The sequence below is a fragment of the Suncus etruscus genome, chromosome 5, assembly GCF_024139225.1.
Source record: "Suncus etruscus isolate mSunEtr1 chromosome 5, mSunEtr1.pri.cur, whole genome shotgun sequence".
In the NCBI taxonomy this organism is placed as follows: domain Eukaryota; kingdom Metazoa; phylum Chordata; class Mammalia; order Eulipotyphla; family Soricidae; genus Suncus; species Suncus etruscus.
In genome coordinates, this window is record NC_064852.1 from 7,287,355 (window position 1) to 7,310,559 (window position 23,205).

The 23,205-nt window shown below is 40.9% G+C and overlaps 1 protein-coding gene across 3 annotated transcripts in view; it reads left to right on the plus strand.

Annotated features, from left to right (window-relative positions):
• Positions 1–23,205, plus strand: part of ASTN2 (astrotactin 2) — a 1,116,661-nt gene that overhangs the window by 889,664 nt on the left and 203,792 nt on the right. For all 3 annotated transcript variants that reach the window (XM_049774120.1, XM_049774121.1, XM_049774122.1), the window contains one exon: positions 18,510–18,775. In XM_049774120.1, the coding sequence (XP_049630077.1) occupies positions 18,510–18,775 (266 nt within the window). The remainder of the gene's footprint in view (positions 1–18,509; positions 18,776–23,205) is intronic.

Sequence of the window (23,205 nt, forward strand, 5' to 3'; positions counted from 1 at the left end):
CCACTGTGCTACCACTCTGGCCCCAATTTTTTATTTTTACTTTTGGGAGGAGGGAGAATTTTTCTGAAGATTTTGGACTAACTGAGCTGATTGCTCACTGGTTGGGCCTAAGAAAATGGTGCTGCATATGAATATGCAGATATTCATCTAACACAGTGGTGCTTGGGGTCCTCCTAGGTCATATCTGGTGTATATGGGTAAATACGTGATGGCACATATTGAAGTGGGTCAGCTACATGCAAGATATTTGTCTTAACCCCTGTGCAATCTCTTTGGCTCATCTACTTGTATTTTTAATGGGTTTACCATCGCATTAGTCCCTTTTCTGCCCCTAATGTCACAATCACAGTGAAATGGCATCATTGGGATGAATAACTTAACTTGCATAAGATTTTGCAGGACAATGTCCCATCTAGTGACTCTAGACCATTTCATAGGAATTTGTGTCCCATAAGGGGGCAGTGTGTTTTCTGATGGTTCCTCAAACCTTAGTTCTCCCCGTCTCCTCAGCGTATACTAAAGGCCACATTCTTCTGGAATTGTGACCCTGGCAGTCTCCTACAAGTTCCAGAGTGTCCTGTTCGGCTGCCTCAAGGCCACCACGTCCACATGGGATGGTCAAGAATTACCAACTAGGGCGTGGAGAGATAGTACAGCGGTAGGGCATTTGCTTTGCATGCAGCCAACCCAGGACAGATGGTAGTTTGAATCCCAGCATCCCAAATTGTCTCCTGAGCCAGCCAGGAGCGATTTCTGAGTGCAGAGCCAGGAGTAACCCCTGAGCGCCACTGGGTGTGACCCCAAAACAAAACAAAACAAAACAAAAAAATTTTTTTAACTAAAATGTATCATCAGGGGGCCTCCAACTCACAGCACTCCATTAGAAATGAATCCTTCATAGTGTTTCCTCACTGTCCCCCTCATCTAAAACTTTATTGAAAAGAGACTGGTAAAATTAAAGAGGAGGACTAGGATGAATAGATAGAGGAAGAAAAGAAAGAGATCATTGTCTTTGTAGAATTCTTCCTGAAAGAAGACATCTTTCTTTTTACGCTTTATTTAATTTTTTAAATAAATAATTTATTTGAATCACCATGAAAGACACAGTTATAAAGAAGTTCATGACTGAGTTTAATTTTAGTCATGTGATGGACAACACACTTCACCAGTGCATATTTCCTGCCATCAGTGTGTGTGTGCCCAGTTTTTTCCCTGCCCTCCCTGCAGCCCTCTTCTCTGCTTGCCTCTGTGGCAAATAATTTTCTTTTCTTTCCCTTTCTATTCCTTTTTATTTTATTTTTTTGGCACTGTGGTTTTCAATATTGTTATTTAAAGGGCATTATGCATATCACTTTATTTCCTTTCAGCACCCAGGTGGTGTCCAGAGTGTTTATTTCCAACTATCTTTGTCACAGTGGTCCCCTGAAAAGAAATATTTTGAGCAAAGTTTTGGTTGTTGTTGTTGTTGTTGTTGTGAGTGTATGGAAATTTGGTGGGTCATTGGGCAATATCCAAAAGTGCTTGAGTCACACTGTGAAGAAGATGGTAGCAGTAAATCAGGGCTATACGATAAATTTTTGATTTATTCTTCTGTAGTTGTTTGGGTTGTTTCCATACGTGGCAAAAATGAATATAGGTGTGCATATGTCCTTTCAAATTCATGGTGTTGTGTTTTGGAGATAGATGCCAAGAAGTGTTATTGCTGCATGAGATGGGAGTTCTATTTCAAATTTTTGGAGGATCTTTCTATTGCTTTATAGATGGAAAGCATCATTCCCACCAACAGTAAATGAATATTCCTTTCTCACACACCCAATCAACACTGTGTTTTTCTAGACTTTTCTTATGAGCCCTCCTTACTTGCATGAGATGACTGTGCATTTCCCTAATCATGAGTGATTGTGAGCAATTTCTAATATGCCTATTGGTCATTCAGATGTCATCTGTGGGGAAATATCTGTTCAGGACAGGGGCTTTGGAATCCAACCCAAAGGCCTAAAGACAGTCTTTGGTTACAGTCAGCCTCCTCCCTCAGAACCAAAGCCAACTGTAAAAGTGGTAATGTGAGGACTCAGTGAGGTCTTCAAAGTCTTGTTCGTGGCAAAGAACAAAAGTTTGGGAAATGGAAATTTTCTCTTTATTGTTTTTCAAGTTATTATCCTACATCTTACCTTATAAATGAAGAGATTGGGGGGAGGAAGAGAGAGAGAAGAGATGAAAGAGAAGAGAGAAGTAAGAAGAAAGAAACAAAAAAGAATAAGAAAGAAAGAAAGAAAGAAGAAAGAAAGAAAGAAGAAAGAAAGAAAGAAAGAAAGAAAGAAAGAAAGAAAGAAAGAAAGAAAGAAAGAAAGAAAGAAAGAAAGAAAGAAAGAAAGAAAGAAAGAAAGAAAGAAAGAAAGAAGAAAGGCAAGCACAGGGTATATGCCTTATATGCAGATGTCCAAGGATATTACATCCTCAAGTCTTTTCACTGAACCTCTGGCCAGGATGGTGGAGAAATGCACAGGAGGGATGGTCTCTGGGCCTCCTGAGCATCATTAGAGGGCAATTATACTAAATTAAATCCATATTGCTATAATAATACTAGTAATAATAATGCTAGGAACTGACATTTTGGGAGAGTCATGGTCAGACATTTTTATTTATTTTTTATATTTTTAGGCCCAACTGTACTAGGGCTGACTCTTGATTCTGTGCTTAGGGATCATTACTGGAGGCAATAAGGGTACCTAGAAAGTGCCAGGAATCAAACCTAGGTCAACCATATATGTTCTATACTCTCAGTCTGGCCCTAGGCTAAATTTTATTTTATATTCCAGCACGTATTGTTGGCCACCTAAGAAAGCAGATAATCTGGTCAGGGCAATGTTTCAATGGACTGGAGAGCAAAACTGGGTTTGATTCCTAACACCACACATTTTCACACCAGAACCACTGGAAGGGACATGGCCAGCCTCTAAGTCATATTTTGTGAGATGTAAGACTTAGAGACTCTTTATTTGTTGTCCAGTCCACGAATACCAGCATGAATGAGCAAAGCTGAGCGTGGATCTAGTTCCCATCTCACTGGATTCCCACTGCATAGCACATAATGGATACCCCATTATGCACAGAACACATCCTTTGGATAAGACAGAAATTGAAGCCTAGAACTGTCCACAATTCAACCTTATTCTCCCCTCCCTCTACCTGCTTCGTCTCCTTCTTCCTTCCAGCTCCTGCACCGTCAATCACTTCTTCTCTTGGGATCTTAGCTTCAAGTTCTTCTTTCTCCTTCTATTCCAGATCTTCTTCTCTCAATATCACACATCGTCAAATTTCTTCTCACAAGTCCCACTCAGAGAGAGAGACAAATCACCTTGTCACTCAACCTTCTCATGTCTAGTTCTAAATCTGGCACTTATTTGTTCCTTCTAGACTATCCAACCTGTTGTAAAGAACATTTTAAAGTCATCTGATATGATTTTCTTGTGTGGCAGCAAACTCTGTCTTTCCTCGGCTGCTCAGAGCACCCCTCCAGTTGCTTTGCCCATTCTTGAGCAGATGTATTTTCATGAGTGCAATCACCCAATGAAACGCTAGAGGGCAGCAGATTACAACATTACAACTGTTGGCCATTTCCATCTCATTGGCCATTCACCACCCACTTTATGAGGCCAGTGTAAAGGGAATCCTTTTTTCACTGACTGACTGACTGACTGAATGATTGAATGAATAAATGAATGAATGCAAGGAAGCTAGAAGACTAGGGGTTTGGGCTGTGGTGGGCAGGGATGCAAAGAAGTATATTTTAGTATAGTAAAAGTATTAAAAAGTATATATTTAATGCATAGTATATACTATAAAATATATAGTATATAAAAGTATTAAAAGTATATTTTAGTTTTCCCTCTCAGACCCTTTGGAGCTATAAAACCTTCACTCTACTGTTTACTTTCTTCAGGGTAAGTGATACCACAGAACTATATAAACATTTAAGTTCTTAAAAACAGAACCAGAAGGGCCAAAGAGATAATAGAGGGGTTGAAGTGCTTCCCTTACATGTGGCCAACTCTGATCCAATCCCTGCTATCTCATGATTCCTTGAGCATCACCAGGAATAAGCTCTGAACACCACTGGGCATGGCCCCAAAGCACACAATACCCCTATTTAAAATTAGAGTTAGAGAAATCATAAAGGGGTGTTAATGTGTTTATCTTGTATGATAATAACCTTGGTTAGTACGTTGGCATTGATGTATATGGTTGTCTGTGTACTGTCTGTAGTTTGGAGGACCCTGCGTGTTGTCCAAACCCCCAAATCCCTTAAAATAGATAAATAATAGGTAGATAGATAGATATGCACACTAAAATTTTGTTTTGTGAAGCACATATGAAAACATCAACCACCACTATACAGGGATCTTTTCTTAGCCCCCAAGTCATAGGACTTGCCTCAGAAATTTCGATACTTTCCTAATAAGCACCATCCTCTGATTAGGAACATTGTGTTTCTCCATGCTTAGTTCCCTCTTTGGTAAAGGGGAGCAACAAGCCCTACTTTAGGAGAGAGAGCATGGTAGGTATAAAGATGTCTGGTACCTCTCCTTTGGTGTTCAGAGCAATTCAATGAAGAATGACTATCATAAAAAACTGAGGTTGGAGAGGTGAAATGGCTTGCCCAGGATTTCAATCTATTGGTCTGACTCAATAGCTAGGGATTTTGTTTTGTTTTGTTTTGTTTTGTGGCCACACTCAGTAATACTCAAGGTTTACTCCTGGCTCTGCACTCAGGAATCACTACTGGCAGTGCTCAGGTAATAGGGAAAGAGAATGACAACCAGAATCCGCTGCCCTACCTGCTGTGCTCTTGCTCTGACCCTTGATCACGTGGGCTTTAACATTCGATTCAGCCTTTGTGTAGAGGGTAGGAAGCAAGGAATTTATGGAGACATTTTCTGACTATATGAATAAAGCATTAGGCAGGAGATATGGAGAAATTCACAAACTAAGACACGTGAAAAAGCTTGAAGAATGCTGGAAGAACAGGGACCAGAACTGGTGACATCTAATGATGTTCTTGACTCCTAAAACTGGTAAATTATTTCTCAGCTTCTATTGCTTATAGATTTTCCAAGCATTCCAAGCTTGACATACCAACGTTATTCACAATTTATAATCTATAAATAGATAATATTAAGATAATATATAGCTATAATATATATTATATGATATAACATAATAGATAAATAGGTAATAGAAGCAAATAATAGAGTTTCAAGGAGGTGAAGAGGTTTGTCTAGGGATAACTACCTGGGAATGGAAGAGATGGGATTTCAACCCAAGCCAGTCACTGTGCAGAGCATTTTGCAGTAGGAATTTTTAAAATATATTTTATTTAGGGGCAGAGTTGTAATTTAGTGAGATTAAATTGCCCATCCAGGATCTGGCAGTTGTATAAGCTTATCTTCATTTTAAGAATCTTGTTGGCTTTTCCTCCTTCTATTATTTTTCAACTTTTTCTCCTCCCATTTCTTAAATAAGCACACAATCCACATACACATTCAGTCAGGTGTATTATCCTGATCAAGAAAGCCCCCCTTTTATTTTTCTTCTTTTAATTTTATTTATATTTATAGTTTCTAGATAGGGGCTCCTGCCTTTTTTACAGAACCATAGAACATGAATCATCTTGTTCTGCCTTATATTTCTATGTCTTCCTACAAATTGAGAAAAGAAAAAAAAGTGGATGGGACTCAGGGGCAAGTGGTCTGGTCTCAGGAGCATTGAGTAGAAATAAAAAATGGTCAGACCTAAATACCCAAACCAAAGTCAAGGAAAATAGAATCAAGAGACACAACTACAACAAGCTATACACAAAAGGGACCTATTATGCTAGCAGTTCAGGGGGCTCAGTGTGGAGGTAGGGGAAGTGTGCTAGCAACTCTGTTGGAGGGAGGCCAACACTGGTGGTGGGAATGGCCCTAGTTCACTGTCACCATGTACCTGAAATACAACTGTGAAAGATTTGTAATCCACATTGGTCTCAATAAAAATAAAAAAAAAAAAAGGGATGCCACATATCACCAGAGAGATATAGTACAGGAACTTGTCTTGCCTGTGGTTAGCCAGGTTCTATCCCTGACAATCAATTTGCTTCTCAGAGTACTGCCAGGAGTAATTTCTGAGTAAAGAGCCATAAGTAGCCCATGAGCATCATCTGGTGTGACTCCAAACCCAAAACAAACAAACAGACAAAATCAGAAAAAGAATATCCCTCAGTTGTTCTGAAAGCGGGTATAAATTAAACTCCTGTGTTGGTTACTGTTAAAATGGCCACTCATGCTAGGATCAGTTCAAATATTGCAAATGGGTTTTTCTTTTTATTGGGGGGGGCACAACTGGTGATGCTCAGGGTTTACCCCTGGCTCTGCACTCAGAAATCGCTCCTGGCTTGGGGGACCATATGAGAGCCTGGGGATCGAACTGCAGTCCATCCTAGGTTAGCCAAATGCAAGGCCAATGCCTTACTGCTTGTGCCATCGCTCCAGCCCCACCGTAAATAGGTCTTTCTTAAAGCATGAGCAATACTCTTCTGTGTCTGTAACTGATGCATAAGATGAGAAATGCAGGTTCCAAATGGGAAGTCTGTCTGGGTTAAACCAAGAACCTCCCAAATGGAATGGGAGGCCTGCCAAGTCATGAGTCCCGAGTTATTAGAAGTGTCCAAAAGGAAATCAGATGATTCAATGGTGAAGGGGGAAAGAAATAGATGCGATTTCTGACATCTGACCTTTAAAATGTCTTTTGCCTATGAGATTTTTTTTAGGCCATGCAAAGGAATCAGGATGCTTGGGGGAGGGATGGTGTTGTCTGAAGGAGGCAGGGACAGGGAAGGTCCAAATTGTTGCAATAGATATGACTCAATGTGGAGGAGAATTAAAGCTGGAAAGCAGGGAAAAGAAAACATGGACAATTAATTGGAAGGAACAATAGAAGCAGGTACAAAAAGCCAGGCTAGCCACTAACTGTGAGGCCTTGTACAAATTTCTCAACTCTTTATATCAGTAAAATTAGATAGAGGGGAGGTGAGAGAGAAAGATCAACAGGCTAAGAACATGCTTTGCAAGCCAGAGATGTAAGTTGGAGCCTAATGTTCTTCTGAGCACTACCAGGAGTGATTCAGGAGAAACCCTTTAGACTATCAGGTATGCACCCCCCCAAAAAAACAAACAAGAAACAAAACAACAGGAACCAAAACAACCCCATAAAATAAAGTTAAGATCAGATATCTGAAATAAGATTAGCTAAGATCATTTGAGATAATGGTGAGAAACAGTTTGAAATCTTATAAGTATAAACATTGAGTAGAAATAAAAATTGATCAGACTTAAACACCAAATCCAAAGCCAATGACAACAGGATCGATGTCCAATCTACAACAAGCTAGACACAGAGGGGACTACTTATACTAGCAGCCTGGGGAGCAAAGGAGGAGGATATGGGATGCATGCTGGAAACGGGGGGGAGGGGGGAAGAGGGAGGACAACATTGGTGGTGGGAATGCCCCTAATTCAATAACAATAAAATTTTACTGTGAATTATTTGTAATCTACTTTGGTCAAAATAAAAATTATTATATACAAAATAAAGGCTTGAAAAAATAATAAAAAAGGGTTACAGGAATAGAAGGGATTAAAAGAAAAATCAAGAAATAGATCATACATTGATCTATTCATTTATTCATATACCAACCTACAAGCTGTCTACATCAGAGTCAAAAATTGTGTGGTGAACACAGCAGTCATAGAGTCTTTGTTCTTAGGGAACACATTACAATTTAGTGGGAGAAATTGACATTAATCGAAGCATCACACGAACTATAATTTTAGCAATAGTTGCTGCTGCTTATGTGAATAGTTTAGCTTACTTGAGACTTAAGCACACTAAAAAAATAGTTTGTGAGGATGAATATAGTAGTTAAATCTATGTGAATTGGTCCCCATTTTCTTTTATTCATTGGGATCTTCTTCAGCTTCTAGACAAACATCTCAGAAAATCATAACTATTTCATTAAGATGTTTGTATGGACTAAATAGTGCTGTAGGCATTGAAGTAGCTAGCACACTTTCAAATCAGGAGCTTGAATGTCCAGTCCAAGATTCGAATCAAATCTCTAAATTCTACATGTCAAAGTTCCTTGTTGCCTTTAGTGGGTACATTGAAAGGGAGAAAGGAAGGCTCTTTCCTCTCCCTTAATCTTTTTCCCCTACCTCCACAGTCTAAGCAAGGAGCAGCACAATAGAAAGATTAATCTCACACTGGTGCACAGTCTCTGGCTTTCTGTTTACTGATTCTGACAGACTTGTATGTATGCATGGATATATATATATGTATAGATATATATTTTTAACATTTTTGGGAGGAGTTGGTTCACATCAAGTTTGGGGAGCAAGGGCTATTACCCAAGCTTTTTCCCAAGCTTTTTTTTTTTTTTTATTACCCAAGCTTTTTTTTTTAATCTTTTTCCTGAACCCTCCATATTTCATTTCAGTGAGATATTTTATTCAACTGACTATGTCAGAGATTGTTGCTTGGACAAGTAAATAAATATGATATAGTTAATAGTGAGTTACTGCTGTTCTTTTGTGTACTAAGTTTTAGAGAACGGAATTTTGCATTACATATACAGGCCTCCTCAAGTCACATGGGTTAATTTTCATGTGCTTAGTGGCCCTGTAGCTAGTAGTTACCCTATGAGACTAAATACAGTCACATCTATTCCTTCACTGGTGTGTGTGTGTGTGTGTGTGTGTGTGTGTGTGTGTGTGTGTGTGTGTGTGATTTAGTAATTTTATTTTAGGCACTGTGATAAAAAATTTAATGGTAGGGTTTCATACGTAAAACATTTCAGCACATGTCCCCCCCCCCCCCCCACTAGAGTATTCACTTTCCTTCACCATTGTCCCAGTATTTTCTTTCATCTATTCCTCTTCCCTGTGTTACACTTCCAAGCTAAGACCAGGTCTTAGTTTCTATATTGCTTTGAACAGCTTTCATTTTCCTACTCTTCATTTCCTGTATGCGAGTTCATTTTGTGTCTATTTACTTCTAACTACACCCCGCATGATACTCTACAGATCCATCCAAGCAGCAGCAAATTGCATGACTTTATCTTTGCTTAAAGCCAAGTAGTATTCCATTGTGCATATGAACCATAGTGTCTTTATCCAGTCATCTGTTCATAGATGCTTGAGTTGTTTTCAGGTTTAGACTATTTTTATAGTGCTGCAATGAACATAGACATGTACATGTCTTTTCTTAATAGAGTGTTTTTGTATTTAGGGGAAATGCCAAGAGGTAGAATTTCTGGATGATATGGAAACTCAAGTCCTAGCTTTTGAAGAAGTGCCCATCTTGTTTTCCAAAACGATAGATTTGTCAATATGTCCATCAGGGATGTGAGAGAACTTAACGGTTATTTTGACTGAAAGTAGGAAAAATTTCCCCACATCAACAACATCAGTTATTTCTCTTCTTTGTGACGTGTGCTGGTCTCTTTGGTGTGAGAAAATATCTAATTGTTGTTTTGATTTGCCTCCATCTGATAAGTGATGCAGTCCCTATTTTTATATTCACAGCCATTTGTGCTTTCTTTGAGGAAGTTTCTGTTTATATTTTACATACTCCCATTTTTGATTAGGGTTGAATGTGTTTTGATTGTAAAGTTATATCAGTGCTCTAGCTCTCTCTCTATATTTGATATCAATCCTATACTAGATGATTGGTACACATCCACTCTTGATGACTCTGCATGCCCTGAATATTGTGTGTGAAATTTTTGAAACATAGGATTGTTGCAGCAAAAATACAACAAACATGGGCTGAAGATATAGTACAGCAAATATAGTGTGTTTGCTTTGCACACAGCCAACCTGGGTGAGATCCTTGGCATCCATATAGTTCTTCAAATACCACCAAGGCTAATTACTGAGGGCAGAGTCAGGAGTAAACCCCTGAGTATCACTAGGTATGTCCCATTACAAACAAACAACAAAAACCACACAAAGTAGGACAAACAGCCATATTATTTTTTATGTCAGTAACCTTTGCTAGAAATACTTTATCTAACAATTTCATTTATTGATTATTGCCTAAATTTACGAAGACTTGCTGGTTTGTGAGCCATACCTGGTAGTACTAGATGCTCAAGACAGTGCCAGGGATTGAACCCAGACTCCCTCTTCCATAGCATCAGCTCTAGCTTTTTAAAACATTTCCCAGGCCCAGAAGGAACTTTATTCCTTTCTTCTTTTATTTTCCCTTCCTCCCTTCTTTACTTCCTCTCTTCCTTCCTTCCTCTCTTCCTTCCTTTATTCTTTCTCTCTTTTCTTCTTTCTTCTTTTCCTTCCTTCTTTTCTTTCTTTCTCCCTTCTCCATTACTTCTTGTTTATTCTTCCCTCCTTTTATTTTTTCTTCTCTCCTTCCTTTTTTTATCTTCTTCCTTTCCTCCTTCCTCCTTCCTTCCTTCCTTCCTTCCTTCCTTCCTTCCTTCCTTCCTTCCTTCCTTCCTTCCTTCCTTCCTTCCTTCCTTCCTTCCTTCCTTCCTTCCTTCCTTCCTTCTTTCCTTCCTTCCTTCCTTTTTCTTTCCTTCCTCTCTTCTTACTTCCTTTTATTTGATGGAGGAAGAATTCATGACCCACCGTAGAAACAATTATTTCTTTAAACACAGTTCTAGAGAAGCCTCAACAAGGGTTTTCAATATTTTAGGCCACAAGCCCTGTAATACACTGTGTTCTCGCCATTCTTTTCCTTCTTTCATGGATTCTTAGAGACATGTGTTCTTTTCTAAAAACACACCATGCCTTGTCTGTTGCATATAGTATGATCTCACAGGATTTGGGGCCTTTTTCTCATTTTTGATAGATCTCTAGATTTTCAGTGATTCCCTTAGCCTTTCTCTTTGGCTGTCTGCTTCTGTTTGTTCCCCTGCTCCATCCTTATCCATTGTACCTACTATTCATCCACTTTCCAACATCATGGAGATTTACAGTGGGTTGGATTCCCACTACCTGCCAGCCTCTGTTCTAGTACTCTCTCTCCTCTGCAACTCTCATCTGGTTCAGAGGAAGTGCTCCATCATTTTTCACTTGGATAGCTTTTGGGATTTGGGACTGTTGCTCATGGAACCCTTTGGGTTCTGCTACTGCAAGCCACCAACAGGTTTTCATGAGCAGGAAGACTCTTGCTCTTCATCTTCTGGTGAACCCAACGGTATGATTTTTGGAGAGCATCTCTCAAAATCCCTTGTAACTAAGCAATGGCATTAGTCCAGTAGCTTCCCATTAAAGTACCAGGGACACTCCATAGTAGGTAATAGCTCTCTCCCCCAAATCTCCCATAAACCTCCCATAAATCCTTTCCATCTCCTCTTCAATCATATTTTATTTGCCTATTTTGGCTGGGCTTTGTAGAGTTACAAGGTCAGTTCGCATTCATCTCCCTTGTAAATCCTGCAAGTGGTGATGGTGGAGAGTGGGTGGGGTGCTACTGGCCAGCTTTAGAATTTTGCTTCTGTCCTGTCTGGGCATCTTCCTAATGTTTCCACCTGAACATCTTGAAACAACAATCGCATTAGTAGATCCATCCACATTAGTAGCGTCTAATGCTAAGGAAGGGCTTGGCCTTTCACTAAACCTCCCACCTCCCCAACTCTCAGAAAGGTTGGGCTGGTATTTACAAAGGGTGTGCTGATGACATGGAGCTGGGCTTGGCGAAGAAGGTCCAAATGATCGCAGAACACCCACGGGCAGGCCTAGCCCTCCCAGAGGGTTTTTCTGCTTCTACTAAGCATCTGTGTAGGCCCCTGAATTCGGCATGGGGCCAAAAGCTTTTTCCAAGTGGATGTAGTAACCTTTCCTCACAAAGAACCCCATCTCTGCCATTGAGATGGGCTATCAAGGCCCTTCTTTGGAAGATAAATATTTTACGTTTCTTTCACTCCACTCTGGATATTCTATTTCGAGCCTCTTGGGTCCCTGCAACGCCTTTCAATGTTTCAAGCACAAGCTTCTTGCCAAAGCAAAGCAAGCTTGTGTTGGGAGCCTGGCGACAGAGCCCTGTCTCTGATCCAAGAGCAGAGTGAGCGACATCAATGCTGTGTAGGCTCCCCCCAGAAGCCTCTGCTCGGATGCTTTTGTTTTGCTTTCTGGATGGGGGAAAGTGGGGCTGTTTCCCCCTCTGCAAAAAACTCTGGCAGCCCCCCAACCAGGAATTGTCACTTCAGCTGTGGCTGATTTTTTTTTTTTGGGGGGGTAGTGGTAACAAAATAATAGCCAGCAGGAATTTGGGAGGAGAAAAAAGAGAGTTCAGTTGGCAGGTTCTCAAATGAATGGGTTGTAGTGTCATTGGAACTGAATTGGGCTTGAAACGAGACATGATCCTATTTGGGAAGCATTGTGCAGAGGGTTGGGAAATGTGAACAGAGGGGTAAATCTCTTCCAAAATGTTTTTGCTCCCCAGGCTGGTTAATGACAGCCTGTTTCCACCAAGCTCCCTGGCCACCCCCACATCCGCCACCAGCTCTGTGAGAACCTTGAAGAGTTCAGACCGACCACCACGGCCATCAACCTGTTCTCTGCCAACCTCTCAGCAGAGGAGTTACTTATACTCTAAAGAGGGGGGAGCCCCTCAATGACAAGCCATCAACTGATTATCAGTCAAAATATCCAAGTCTCTTGGCTCTTACACTCATTATTATGATGATGATTTGTGTTCAGGATTTGACTTTCCATTTCACAGTAAAACAAGATGAATAGAATAGCAATTTCGATCCAATAGCTCAGCAATAATAGCCTATAAATATTTGTTGAACAAATAGTAATTGAAAAATGTTATTGAACACTTCCTGTGTTCCAGTAATGGCGTAAAGTGGATTTGGGAATTATCCAAACCAATAGTGTCTCTGCCCTCATGGAGTATTAGTAGGTGTGGACAGCAGGTGTTCTGTGTCTGCAGACAGAGAGAGCATCAGGCCATGAGGACCTGTCCTGTGAAACACTAGTTTAGACATATGGGTGGCCTGGGGATGGAGGTTGGAAGCAGTTTTGCTAAGGAATTGGCATTTGAGCTCAGACTTACTAGGAGGAAAAGGAATTAGCCAGGGTAAGGCAGCAGCTAGGGGTGGGATGGGGGAAAGAATTTTCTTCAAAAGGAAGAGCATGAGCCAAGACAGAGAGAAAGGCATGGGTGTATGCAGGGAACTTAAAGGTCACTGTGGCTGGAAGTCGGAAAATTAGGATAAGAGACCTGACTGGCAAGGGAGATGGTTTGTCTAGACCCCACCTTGCCCATGTGTCTCTCTCTTGAGGACTTTGAGGAAGGGGGTTGGTGGTGGGAATGTTGCACTGGTGAAAAATTCTGTTTATGTCTGAAACCCAACTACAAACATGCTTATAATCATGGTGCTTACATAAAGATTTATATTTAAAAAAATGAGATGTACCAAAGAAGAGTTTTCAAAAGAGAAGAATGTAAGGCTTACCTGTATTAGAGGCCAAAGAGTGAGGTTGGATCAAAATCAATTGGCTTCTGCAATTATAATATCTACAGAGTCATAAGGAATGGAATGGCTATGATTTTTGCCTTTTGTGACTCTCCTCCAGATCTTGATTGTGGCATGGTACAACTTTCATGATAAGGATTTTTTGGGGGTAGGGGGCCACACCTGGTGACGCTCAGGGGTTACTCTCCTGGCTATACACTCAGAAATCGTTCCTGGCTTGGGAGACCATATAAGACACTGGAGATCAAACCATGCTCCATCCTAGGTCAGCCACATGCAAAGCAAATGCCCTACCATACGCCACCACTCCGGCCCCAGAAGGATTTTTGATGATACATTTTATGAGACTGAAAAATAAAACCCTTCCTATTTGGTCTTAGCCTCCTGGTTTGTTAACTGAAGGACCAGATGAGACCTCATCTCTTTTCATCAAACAAACTCACATGTCCAGCTCTAAATAAGATATACTTCTACAGGGAAGTTCTCAACCCTTCCGATTGGGCTGATAGATTGAAAAAACTAAAGATTTATTGGACAAAAAGCAGATCCACAAAGGTCTATAGTGATATTTGTTGTCAAATGAATAGACTTTCAACAATAGCAATAGATATTTAACCATTTGACATTAACCAGATGGCAAGTGGATGTTTGTTTGATCAAGGGGATTTTTACTCTCTGCATTGGTATGTTTCTGCCATGTGCTTATTAAATCACGTGCTTATGATAAGGTGCTGTGAAGGTAGTTTCACCTATGTTTTAAAATATAAGATAAATGGAGTGGTATAAGCAATGAATTTGTCAACAGAAATCTGGAGCCCCCTTTATAAAGGATCACTAAATACACATGTGATCTTGGAAAATAATTATTTTCTTCTGGACATAATTGTCTAAAAATGAGAGTTTGGGGGGGGGGGGCTGGAGAGATAGCACAGTGGTAGAGCATTTGCCTTGCATGCAGCTGATCTAAGAAAGACCCGGTTCGATTTCTGGCATCCCATCTGGTCTCCCAGCCTGCTAGGGGCAATTTCTGAGTGCAGAGCCAGGAGTGACCCTTGAGTACCAAAGGGTGTGGTCCAAAAAACCAACCAACCAACCAACCAACCAACCAATCAATAAAGTTTAAAAATAAATAAGGGGCCAGAGAGATAGCATGGAGGTAGGGCATTTGCCTAGCACGCAGAAGGATGGTCGTTCGAATCCCAGCATCCCATATAGTCCCCCGAGCCTGCCAAGAACAATTTCTGAGTATAAAGCCAGAAGTAACCCCTGAAACTGCTAGCTGTGACCCAAAAACCAAAAAGGAAAAAAAAAAGAGAGAGAGCTTTGCATTAAATTAGCATTTTCTAAAAAGGGTTTTTTAAAGTTGTTTTTAAAAGGTATAAAACTCATCTTCTTATCTATATGGTTTGACCGAGATGTTCAAAGCAGACTTTTTCCAGTATGTCTTACCTGGTTGAGAGAAATTATGCCAGCCAGGCCCTGTGAGCCTACAGAAAATCTACCATTACTTAAAGAATGCAGATTGTCTAGATATCTTTAGAAACCACATTTGTATTGGAAAAACTTACCGGAAGGCAAGGCAAGCTTCCAGTGACTTGTTTTGTCATATGAAGTCATCCACACCTTATCATTCGAAACCCCCTCCTTGTAACAATGGATCTGATCTGCTTTGCCTTAATGTGGGAATTTACCATTGTGTAAATTCTTCATAAATTACCTAATTTGATCATGTTCTAATCATCTCTCTGATGTCAATTTGTCTATTCTTCCAGACTCAGAAACATTTAGAAGGATGGGAGATTTTTTTCCCCTTGTGCCCTGACAATAAATTTAGGAAAAGAAGCTTCACTGTTTGTTTGTTTACTACTCCTTGGTGATTTCATAACCTATCAACAACCTAACTCCAAATGTGTTGCTTTCACAACTACCTCATACGGTTACAATTTTGTGTAACTGTGGATGGATCCTCTCTGAACCTCAGTTTCTTCATATGTCATACAGGATTAGAGAAAGGGTTTTCAAACATTGCTTTTCTGTAGAGGATCAGATGGTAAATATATTAGGCTTTGTGGCCATCTTGGTTGCAATAATATAATTCTACCATTATAGCCAAAAGCAACAGACAAATGCACCAAGGGTGGCTGTGTTCCAATAAAACTTTATTTACAAAAAGAAGGAAAGGGCTGGATTTGACCCATGGACCACACTTTTCTGACCTTTGAGGTCAGCCTGTGGGTTGACTGCTCCCCAATGTGCTCACAGAATTGACCTTCTCCCCTGAAGGGTTATTGATTCCCAAGTTTGAAGTCAAACTTCTCCCAAACCCTCCCTCTGGCCTATACTTCCCAAGACCATCATCATCTTCTCCTGATGTGTCTGTATATAAGCCTGTCTCCTCTCCCCAGCTGCCGGGATGCCTTCTTCACAGCTTTGTTTTGTTTATCTTAGTAACTACCCTTCTTTAATCCCTCTGAAGGATTGGTTAGCTGGAATTCACCTCGTCTTCCTCCCCCAGAGCCTTTGATCTGATGCTCATAAGCACTTGCTGACAGCCAGACAGAAAAGGTGGAGCCCAGATCCTAGGCCCCAGGGCCCAGAGAGTAATGAATGAAGGCTGCGTTTATTTGTATTTCTAATTGGCAAGCCCATTTCCAGATCAGCTGCATGTCACTGCAAGCTGAGAGCAAGAGCAGGAGACAAACCTCCTTTCTCTCCCAGGCCATGGGGTCCAGGGCCCCTTTCCCACAGAGGCAGAAGCTTGCCTTGACTTCACCAGACTTGGACGAAGCTGCATTCTGAGTCCTGATCTGTAACTTAGCACAGGGCACTAATATATTTAGTGGACAAATTTGAGTATGCTCTTGATTTCATCTGGGATGCATGTGGAACCTTCTGGTATGGGCAGTTTACCTTGCCTTTTTTTGTATGTCTTTGATACAGCTTTTAGCCTTCCTCTATGAAACCCTATTAAAAAATCAATTTGTAGTAGACAAGTGGCTGTTCTCTGTTTGAAGCTGAGGTGCAGTTTTGGATTTTCACCTGCTCATTTTCCTTCTTGTCCTTTGGAAGTAATTGGTGAGGTCCCCAAAACTCCTCAGAAGAATTCTTGACATCTCTAGATAAATCCAGGATGTTATTCACTCTGACCATCCAGTACTGTATTTTCATACTGTAAGATGCACTCCACCCCTCAAAGATGGAGGAAAAATGTCTGTGCATCTTTTGCTTGTTTGGTTGTTTGTTTTTGGGTAGTACCCAGCATCGCTCAGGACTTATTCCTGGCTCTTCTCTCAGAAATCACCCCTGGCAGGCTAGGGGGACCATATGGGGTGCCAGGATTTGAACCACCGTCCTTCTGCATGCAAGGCAAATGCTCTACCTCCATGCTATCTCTCCGGTCCCAATGTCTGTGCTTCTTATGGAGTGAATGCCACCTGGAGCTGAAGCCTAAATATTAAAATTTTTTTTCTGATGTAAAAAATGTTACGTAAATGTAAATGTGTTTAACCAGCTGTGGATCAGCATATTGTAAATGTACTTGAACTCTCAGGCTGGTTGTTCCCAGCCGCTGTCTCCTGACAGTATCTCTCATTGCACCATTTGCTTTAGAATGTTTTTTTCTTGTCTTCCTCATATAAAAACTATGTGTGTCTTATGGTCAGGTGCTTCTTATAGAGTAATAAATACGGTACTTTATAATCACTTCTCTTTGATGAAATTTCAAGAGTATTCCTTGCATCAGACTTGACCAAGTCATGGGGCAAGACGAATCTGGTCTCCAAGTGTTGACAGTGTGGTTAGAGAGTTGGATAGAACTATGGGTCCAGATGATGTCCTTATGAAGTTATCTTATTAACAATAAAATGTTAATAAGTTTTTAGCAGGAATACATATTCAGAGAAGGACTAGAGCAATAAGGAATAGCCCAGAAAAGACCATATTATAATGGATTCTTTTTTGTTTGGTTGTTTTATTTGTGGGCTACACCTGGTGACATTCAGGGGTTACTCCTGGCTATGCACTCAGAAATCGCTCCTGGCTTGGGGGATAGTATGGGACACCAGGGATCCAACTGAGGTCCATCCTGGGTCAGCCATGTGCAAAGCAAATGCCCTACCGCTGCACCACCACTCCAGCCCCTATAATGAATTATTGATAGGGCTAAGAGTTAGAGAGCAGAGGTGAGAATGACAATAGACCAAGAGAGACAATGCAGAAAGATGCATTTGTGAATCATCTCAAAATAAAATCCTAGTGGCAAGGATGGAAAAACATTTGAACAAAGCAATACAGGAGCACAGAAAGAGGAATAAACTTCTCTTTTAGATATATCTCCCTTCTGCCGTCCCATTTACCACTCAGAGCAATATAGTTTGTATCACTTACCCCCATTTAACACAATTAATTACTACAAGCTCTTGGACATTAAGTGGCTTTTTTTTTTTTTGCCTAGGTTTCCAGGCAATATTGTCAAGTGACACTGTGATTTAAACTGAAATGGACTTGACCACAGAGCTTATATTTTCCCCAGTATGGAAAAACTTCATGGAAAATAAAAATGGGAGTTATTATTTTTAAATTTCAAATTTTCTCAAAATGAGAGGAGAAAGGAATTTCGTAATGGAAAAAATATCCTTGAAAAAAATATCCTTTTTACTTTGGAGAATCTTTTAATTAAACCCAATAAATTTAAATATGAAGAAAGTGTGGTTCTGGAAAAATAAGGGGCTATATATATATATATATATACTATAATTAATGAAAGAAGACATAATCCTAGCTTCCAACTCTTCAGAATGCTGCTGTTTCTAAGACTTCATGAGCAAGCCATGCTGCCATCTTCTCTCCCCCTACCCCAAACCTTTAAAAAGCCTACCAGTGTCTTTGCACCCATAAAAATTCTTTATGGTTATGGTTCAAGCACCTGACCTTCTGAACAATACTGATTTGATCTCTCCCTTTCCAGAGACCACTGAGTTGGGCAGCAAGAAAGAACTCAAGTCTATGCCCTTCATCACCTACCTCTCAGGTCTCCTGACTGCCCAAATGCTGTCAGATGACCAGCTCATCTCAGGTGTAGAGATCCGTTGTGAGGAGAAAGGCCGCTGCCCATCCACCTGCCACCTCTGTCGCCGGCCAGGCAAGGAGCAGCTGAGCCCCACACCGGTGCTTCTGGAAATCAATCGTGTGGTACCGCTTTACACCCTTATCCAAGACAATGGCACCAAGGAGGTGAGTTTCCAGGACAGAGCCACAAAATCTAGACTTAAGTACCAACCCTCCTCACTGCTTTGTCATTAGGATGCCATCATCCTCATGGCCACCATCATTTCATCATCATCGTGGTGCTATTAACATTTGATGATCCCTTACTGTATCTTAAGTATACACATAGCTGCTATAACCAACACATCCTCAAACCTCGGTGACCACTGGAGATCATTTATAGCTTAGGCAGAGTCCCAAATGAGTGGTTTTAGTTAATTAGATGATGAATGCTTTGACACCAAGTGGTTAAGAAACCCAGACTGGCCTATCCTGTGTTCTGTCATCCTGTTGTTACTACAGTTGTTGTGGAAGAAAAAGTACATGGCTGTGCACACTTTAGAGGATTAAGTGGGTCAAGCTTAAAAGTGGCAAATATGCATGAGTTTCCTCCTTTCCATTGGATGGATGGGACTCAACCAATGGCATAGCTATCTTCACCTGATAGAAATGGTGTCTGTTGGCACAATGGGAAGAGTTTTTGCCTTACATGTGTCTAACCCAGGTTCATTTCCTGGCATCCTATATGGTCCTCCAACAATGATCCCTGAGTACAGAGTTAGGAGTGACCCCTGAGGGCTGCTGGGTTTGCTCCCCACCCCCAGAAAAAATGGTGTCTGTTTGCCTAAGAGATGCTGGAGATGGTTTTTGTTGAAAACCCAGCAGTCTCTGTCTCAGTAGATGATTTGAATGATCTCATTTGATCGACCCAACAGATCTATAATACACATATACACATTGGATTAAGTCATAGGTATTGCTGTCATCTGACCATATTATGTTTATAAAAATGGTAATTCCACATGGTTCCTCAAATTTTATGCCCACTTTACAATGTAGAAAACCTCAGGAATATTTAGGGATTTATAGCATATTTGTCATTTTTTTTTTTTTTTTGGTTTCTCTCTTTTCCTTACTTTGAATTATAGGACATTAAGTCTGGAGGGAAACAGCTGACCTATTTAATTTGCTTGTGTAAATGCTTTTTCCAAATTCAGTCTTTCAGGAACCCCACTCTGTAAAATCAGGAATAGAGGTGCCATGCCTTCAGTAAGGTAGAGGAGGGTGGATCAAGCATTTTTCTTTGGCCTCTAGTGTTCCCTTTGCAGTCATTCGCAGGTAGATGTTGGTATCCCACAAAGACGATGTGAAAGATGTCTGATTGAACGCAGGAGGATTCATCGCATTGGGATGAATAAGTGTTGGAATGTGGTTCTAACTATAGAGCTACTAGAGAATAAAATTACTTTATCACAGAAGGCTAATTATATTAGGCCTAAGTAGCCAAAAGGAACCATCTAAACTTTAGATTCTAAAGCAACCCATCTGATGATAGCTGACTCCAGCCAAAGATTTAATAAAGTACATCAACAATGAGATATACCACCAGAGATGAGTAGAGTGACACTAAACCTGAGCTAAGTGGCCATACTATGAAATGAAGAAAGTAAGTCTTCATTACGTAGGTAGGTTTTCTATAATATCACACCCTCTTCCCTCTTTTCAGTTAGCACTGACACATGCTCAATACTTTTTTAGCAATTGATACAGGTGCCTCAATCTATTTGTGAAGGGACTGAAGGAAACCTTGAACTAAAAATTCAGACCTGGAGCCAGGGAAGGCAAGATGAGGGCCCTAGCAAACTTTGGACACATTAAAGCTCTCCTTATCATTTGACCCTGGGGAGGTAATTGGTTGTGGGAGTTTATCAAACTGTTGCATAGGCTAAGTCGCTGAAGGAATGAAGTCATAAAGCCCGAGTGTAACCCAAGTCACAAACCATGTGGTAAATAGTCTAGTTCTGTGGCTCAAAGGACTCCAAGATAAGAAAACCAAGTACCTGCATATCTTTACACCTCTGGCTTTGGGATAAGAAGAGTCAATGGTGGGGATGTCAGTATGGAAGTAGGGAAACCTGTGAGGAGACTGTGGAAGCTTTAGATGTGACCCACTGTGTATCACTAGAGACAAGCAGCATTCTCATAATACTGGACTTGATGTTTCAGTACCTGGTGCCTGGGCAGAGGCATAGTCCCCTCTATGGCTCTGTGGACTCGTCACAGTGATGCTTTCCTGAGCCAAAGTCTCTCCTCTGGATTTCAGCCCCATACATAGCAGCTCAGTGTCAGAAACTACTGCATGTCCTGGGCACATGTATAGGGGCCAGGGAAGGGCACCTTTCTCTCGCTCCAGGATTCAAATTCTCCTGGATTCTCTGTCAATTCACCAAACACCAGTTGAAATAGTTTTTGGAAATGTTTTGGAGCTCCAGAGCAGCTAGAAGTGTACAAACTGTCACTAGATGTCACTCTCCTCCTGTTTTGGAGCACCAGAATGATGCCACATTCTTTAACTTGCCCCGCTGCAGTGAAACTGTGTCCAGTTTTGTGGAGGCAAGAAAAAGGCTAAGAAACTGAGTCCTCCGGGGTACTAGCGACATAAAGGAACCCAAAACAAACGTGTTGGGTTCAGGGGAGATAGGGGAGCTCAAGACCACTGCTTTTCCAAAGGCCCAGCTCCTGTCAAGGTTAAGGGAGCTCCTTAGGTCATGTTGAGGGAAAGCTGTACGCCTGGGATAGGTGGATGGTGGAGAAGTTTGGCTCAGAAAGGTGTAGTTACTACGTTCTCAGTTCCTCCAAGCTCTTCTCTTCTTTGTCGTCCTTACCAAGGTTATGACAAAGTGGTCAAGTTGATTGGCTTCTTTCAGGACCTCTATTTCTCCTTCCCCTTATTATCCCCAACCACAAGGACAGGCAGGGACAGTCTTGTTTATAGTTTTAGAACTACTCCATCCCAAGGGGTGGTGCTTTAGGCATATCTAAGGAGACCAATTGTGGTTAGAGAGGGTAATATAGGTACTCTGTGAGTCTGCAAGTGTTCCTGGAGGAGAGGTTTGAGAAAGACTGTTGTGAGGGATGAAAGTGGTCATTTCATTCATTTATTTATTTTCTGTTCTATTTTCCTTCACTCTGCGTTCTCTTGTCACAGGACCTTTCCGCCTTTCTCTGTAGCTCAGACAGGGGCCACATGCAGGAATAAAATGCTGGGAGTCTAGACTGCTACCACATGTTTTCTAAGATCATGTTGAAAATGTTTATTTGAGGAACTATGGAGATAGTACAGTGAGTAGAAGGCTTCTCTTACACTCAATCTGCTTGGAACTGATCCCTAGCATGGCATTTGGTCTCCTGAACCTGCCAGGAATGATCCCTAAAAACACAGCCAGTTTTAAGCCTTGAGTACCGTTGAGTGTGTCCCAAAATAAAAAAAAATTATCTGAATTTACCTCGTTTTTTTCCCTTCCTACCTGGTGTCAAGAGTACTATTCACATTTTACATAGTAGAGATCATCTGCTAACCCCAAAGGGAAACTTCCAAGTGACAGGAATGTTGAGAGGATGTCTTCACTTTGTAAGCACAACTGGAACTATTGCACATAGGTCTAGGGGAACTATGGTGCAGCATTGGTATGGGGATGTCACATGAAATAGGATTTCCTTCTCCTACAAATATTTTAAAGAAAGCTAAAACTATTCTAGGTGACTCCTGACTTCTTGAGTTTTTGATGGTTGAGTCAACACTTGAACCCAATCATGGTCAGGAAGTAAGAAGTCACCTTGGCTGAGGTTTGTGGGAGTAATTCTGCTATAGACTCAGGGCCAGGGAGATTCTGAATAGTTTTGTGGGTCACTGGGCATGATCTGAGATGTTGGGGTCTCCTTGGGTCCCTCTGCATGGAAAAAAAGGTAAAATGATGCTTTCCTTTCTCTAAGCTATAGAGGAACCCTCTGGGGTCCTCAAACTTTATAAACAGGGGGCCAGTCACTGTCCCTCAGACCATTGGAGGGTCTGACTATAGTAAAAACAAACTTATGAACGAATTCTTATGCACACTGCATAGATCTTATTTTGCAATGAAGAAACAAAACAGATATAAATACAATATGTGGCCCATGAGGACCACTGCTACATTCCAAATAGGCATAGAACAAGAAAAACAGGAAAAAGGTCTTTATGATGAAGAAATGAATTAATACTTATATCTACCCCCTCCATATGTTAACTGACCCATACAGAGCCCAGAACCACAGAGCACGGCTAGTGTTTTAATGGTGCTAAAATGTACATGGCTTTATGTGATTTTGGGTATAGATAAGAAGTTTCCAAGTGTGGAAGACAGAACAGTGTTTTGGGAGAGGCAAACAGAGTGGGTTCTGAATTCTCTCACTGCAGTTGATGAAGTGATTCTACTTTCATTCAGCTCTAAATGAAGTTTCTCTGTCTCTATCTCTTTCAATTTTGGGTTTGGGGGTTTGGGGGAGGTACTTGAAAATCAGGACACCTAAAATCTAAATGAGTATCTATACATGGGCGTCAAGTTTTCCACAATTGTGGT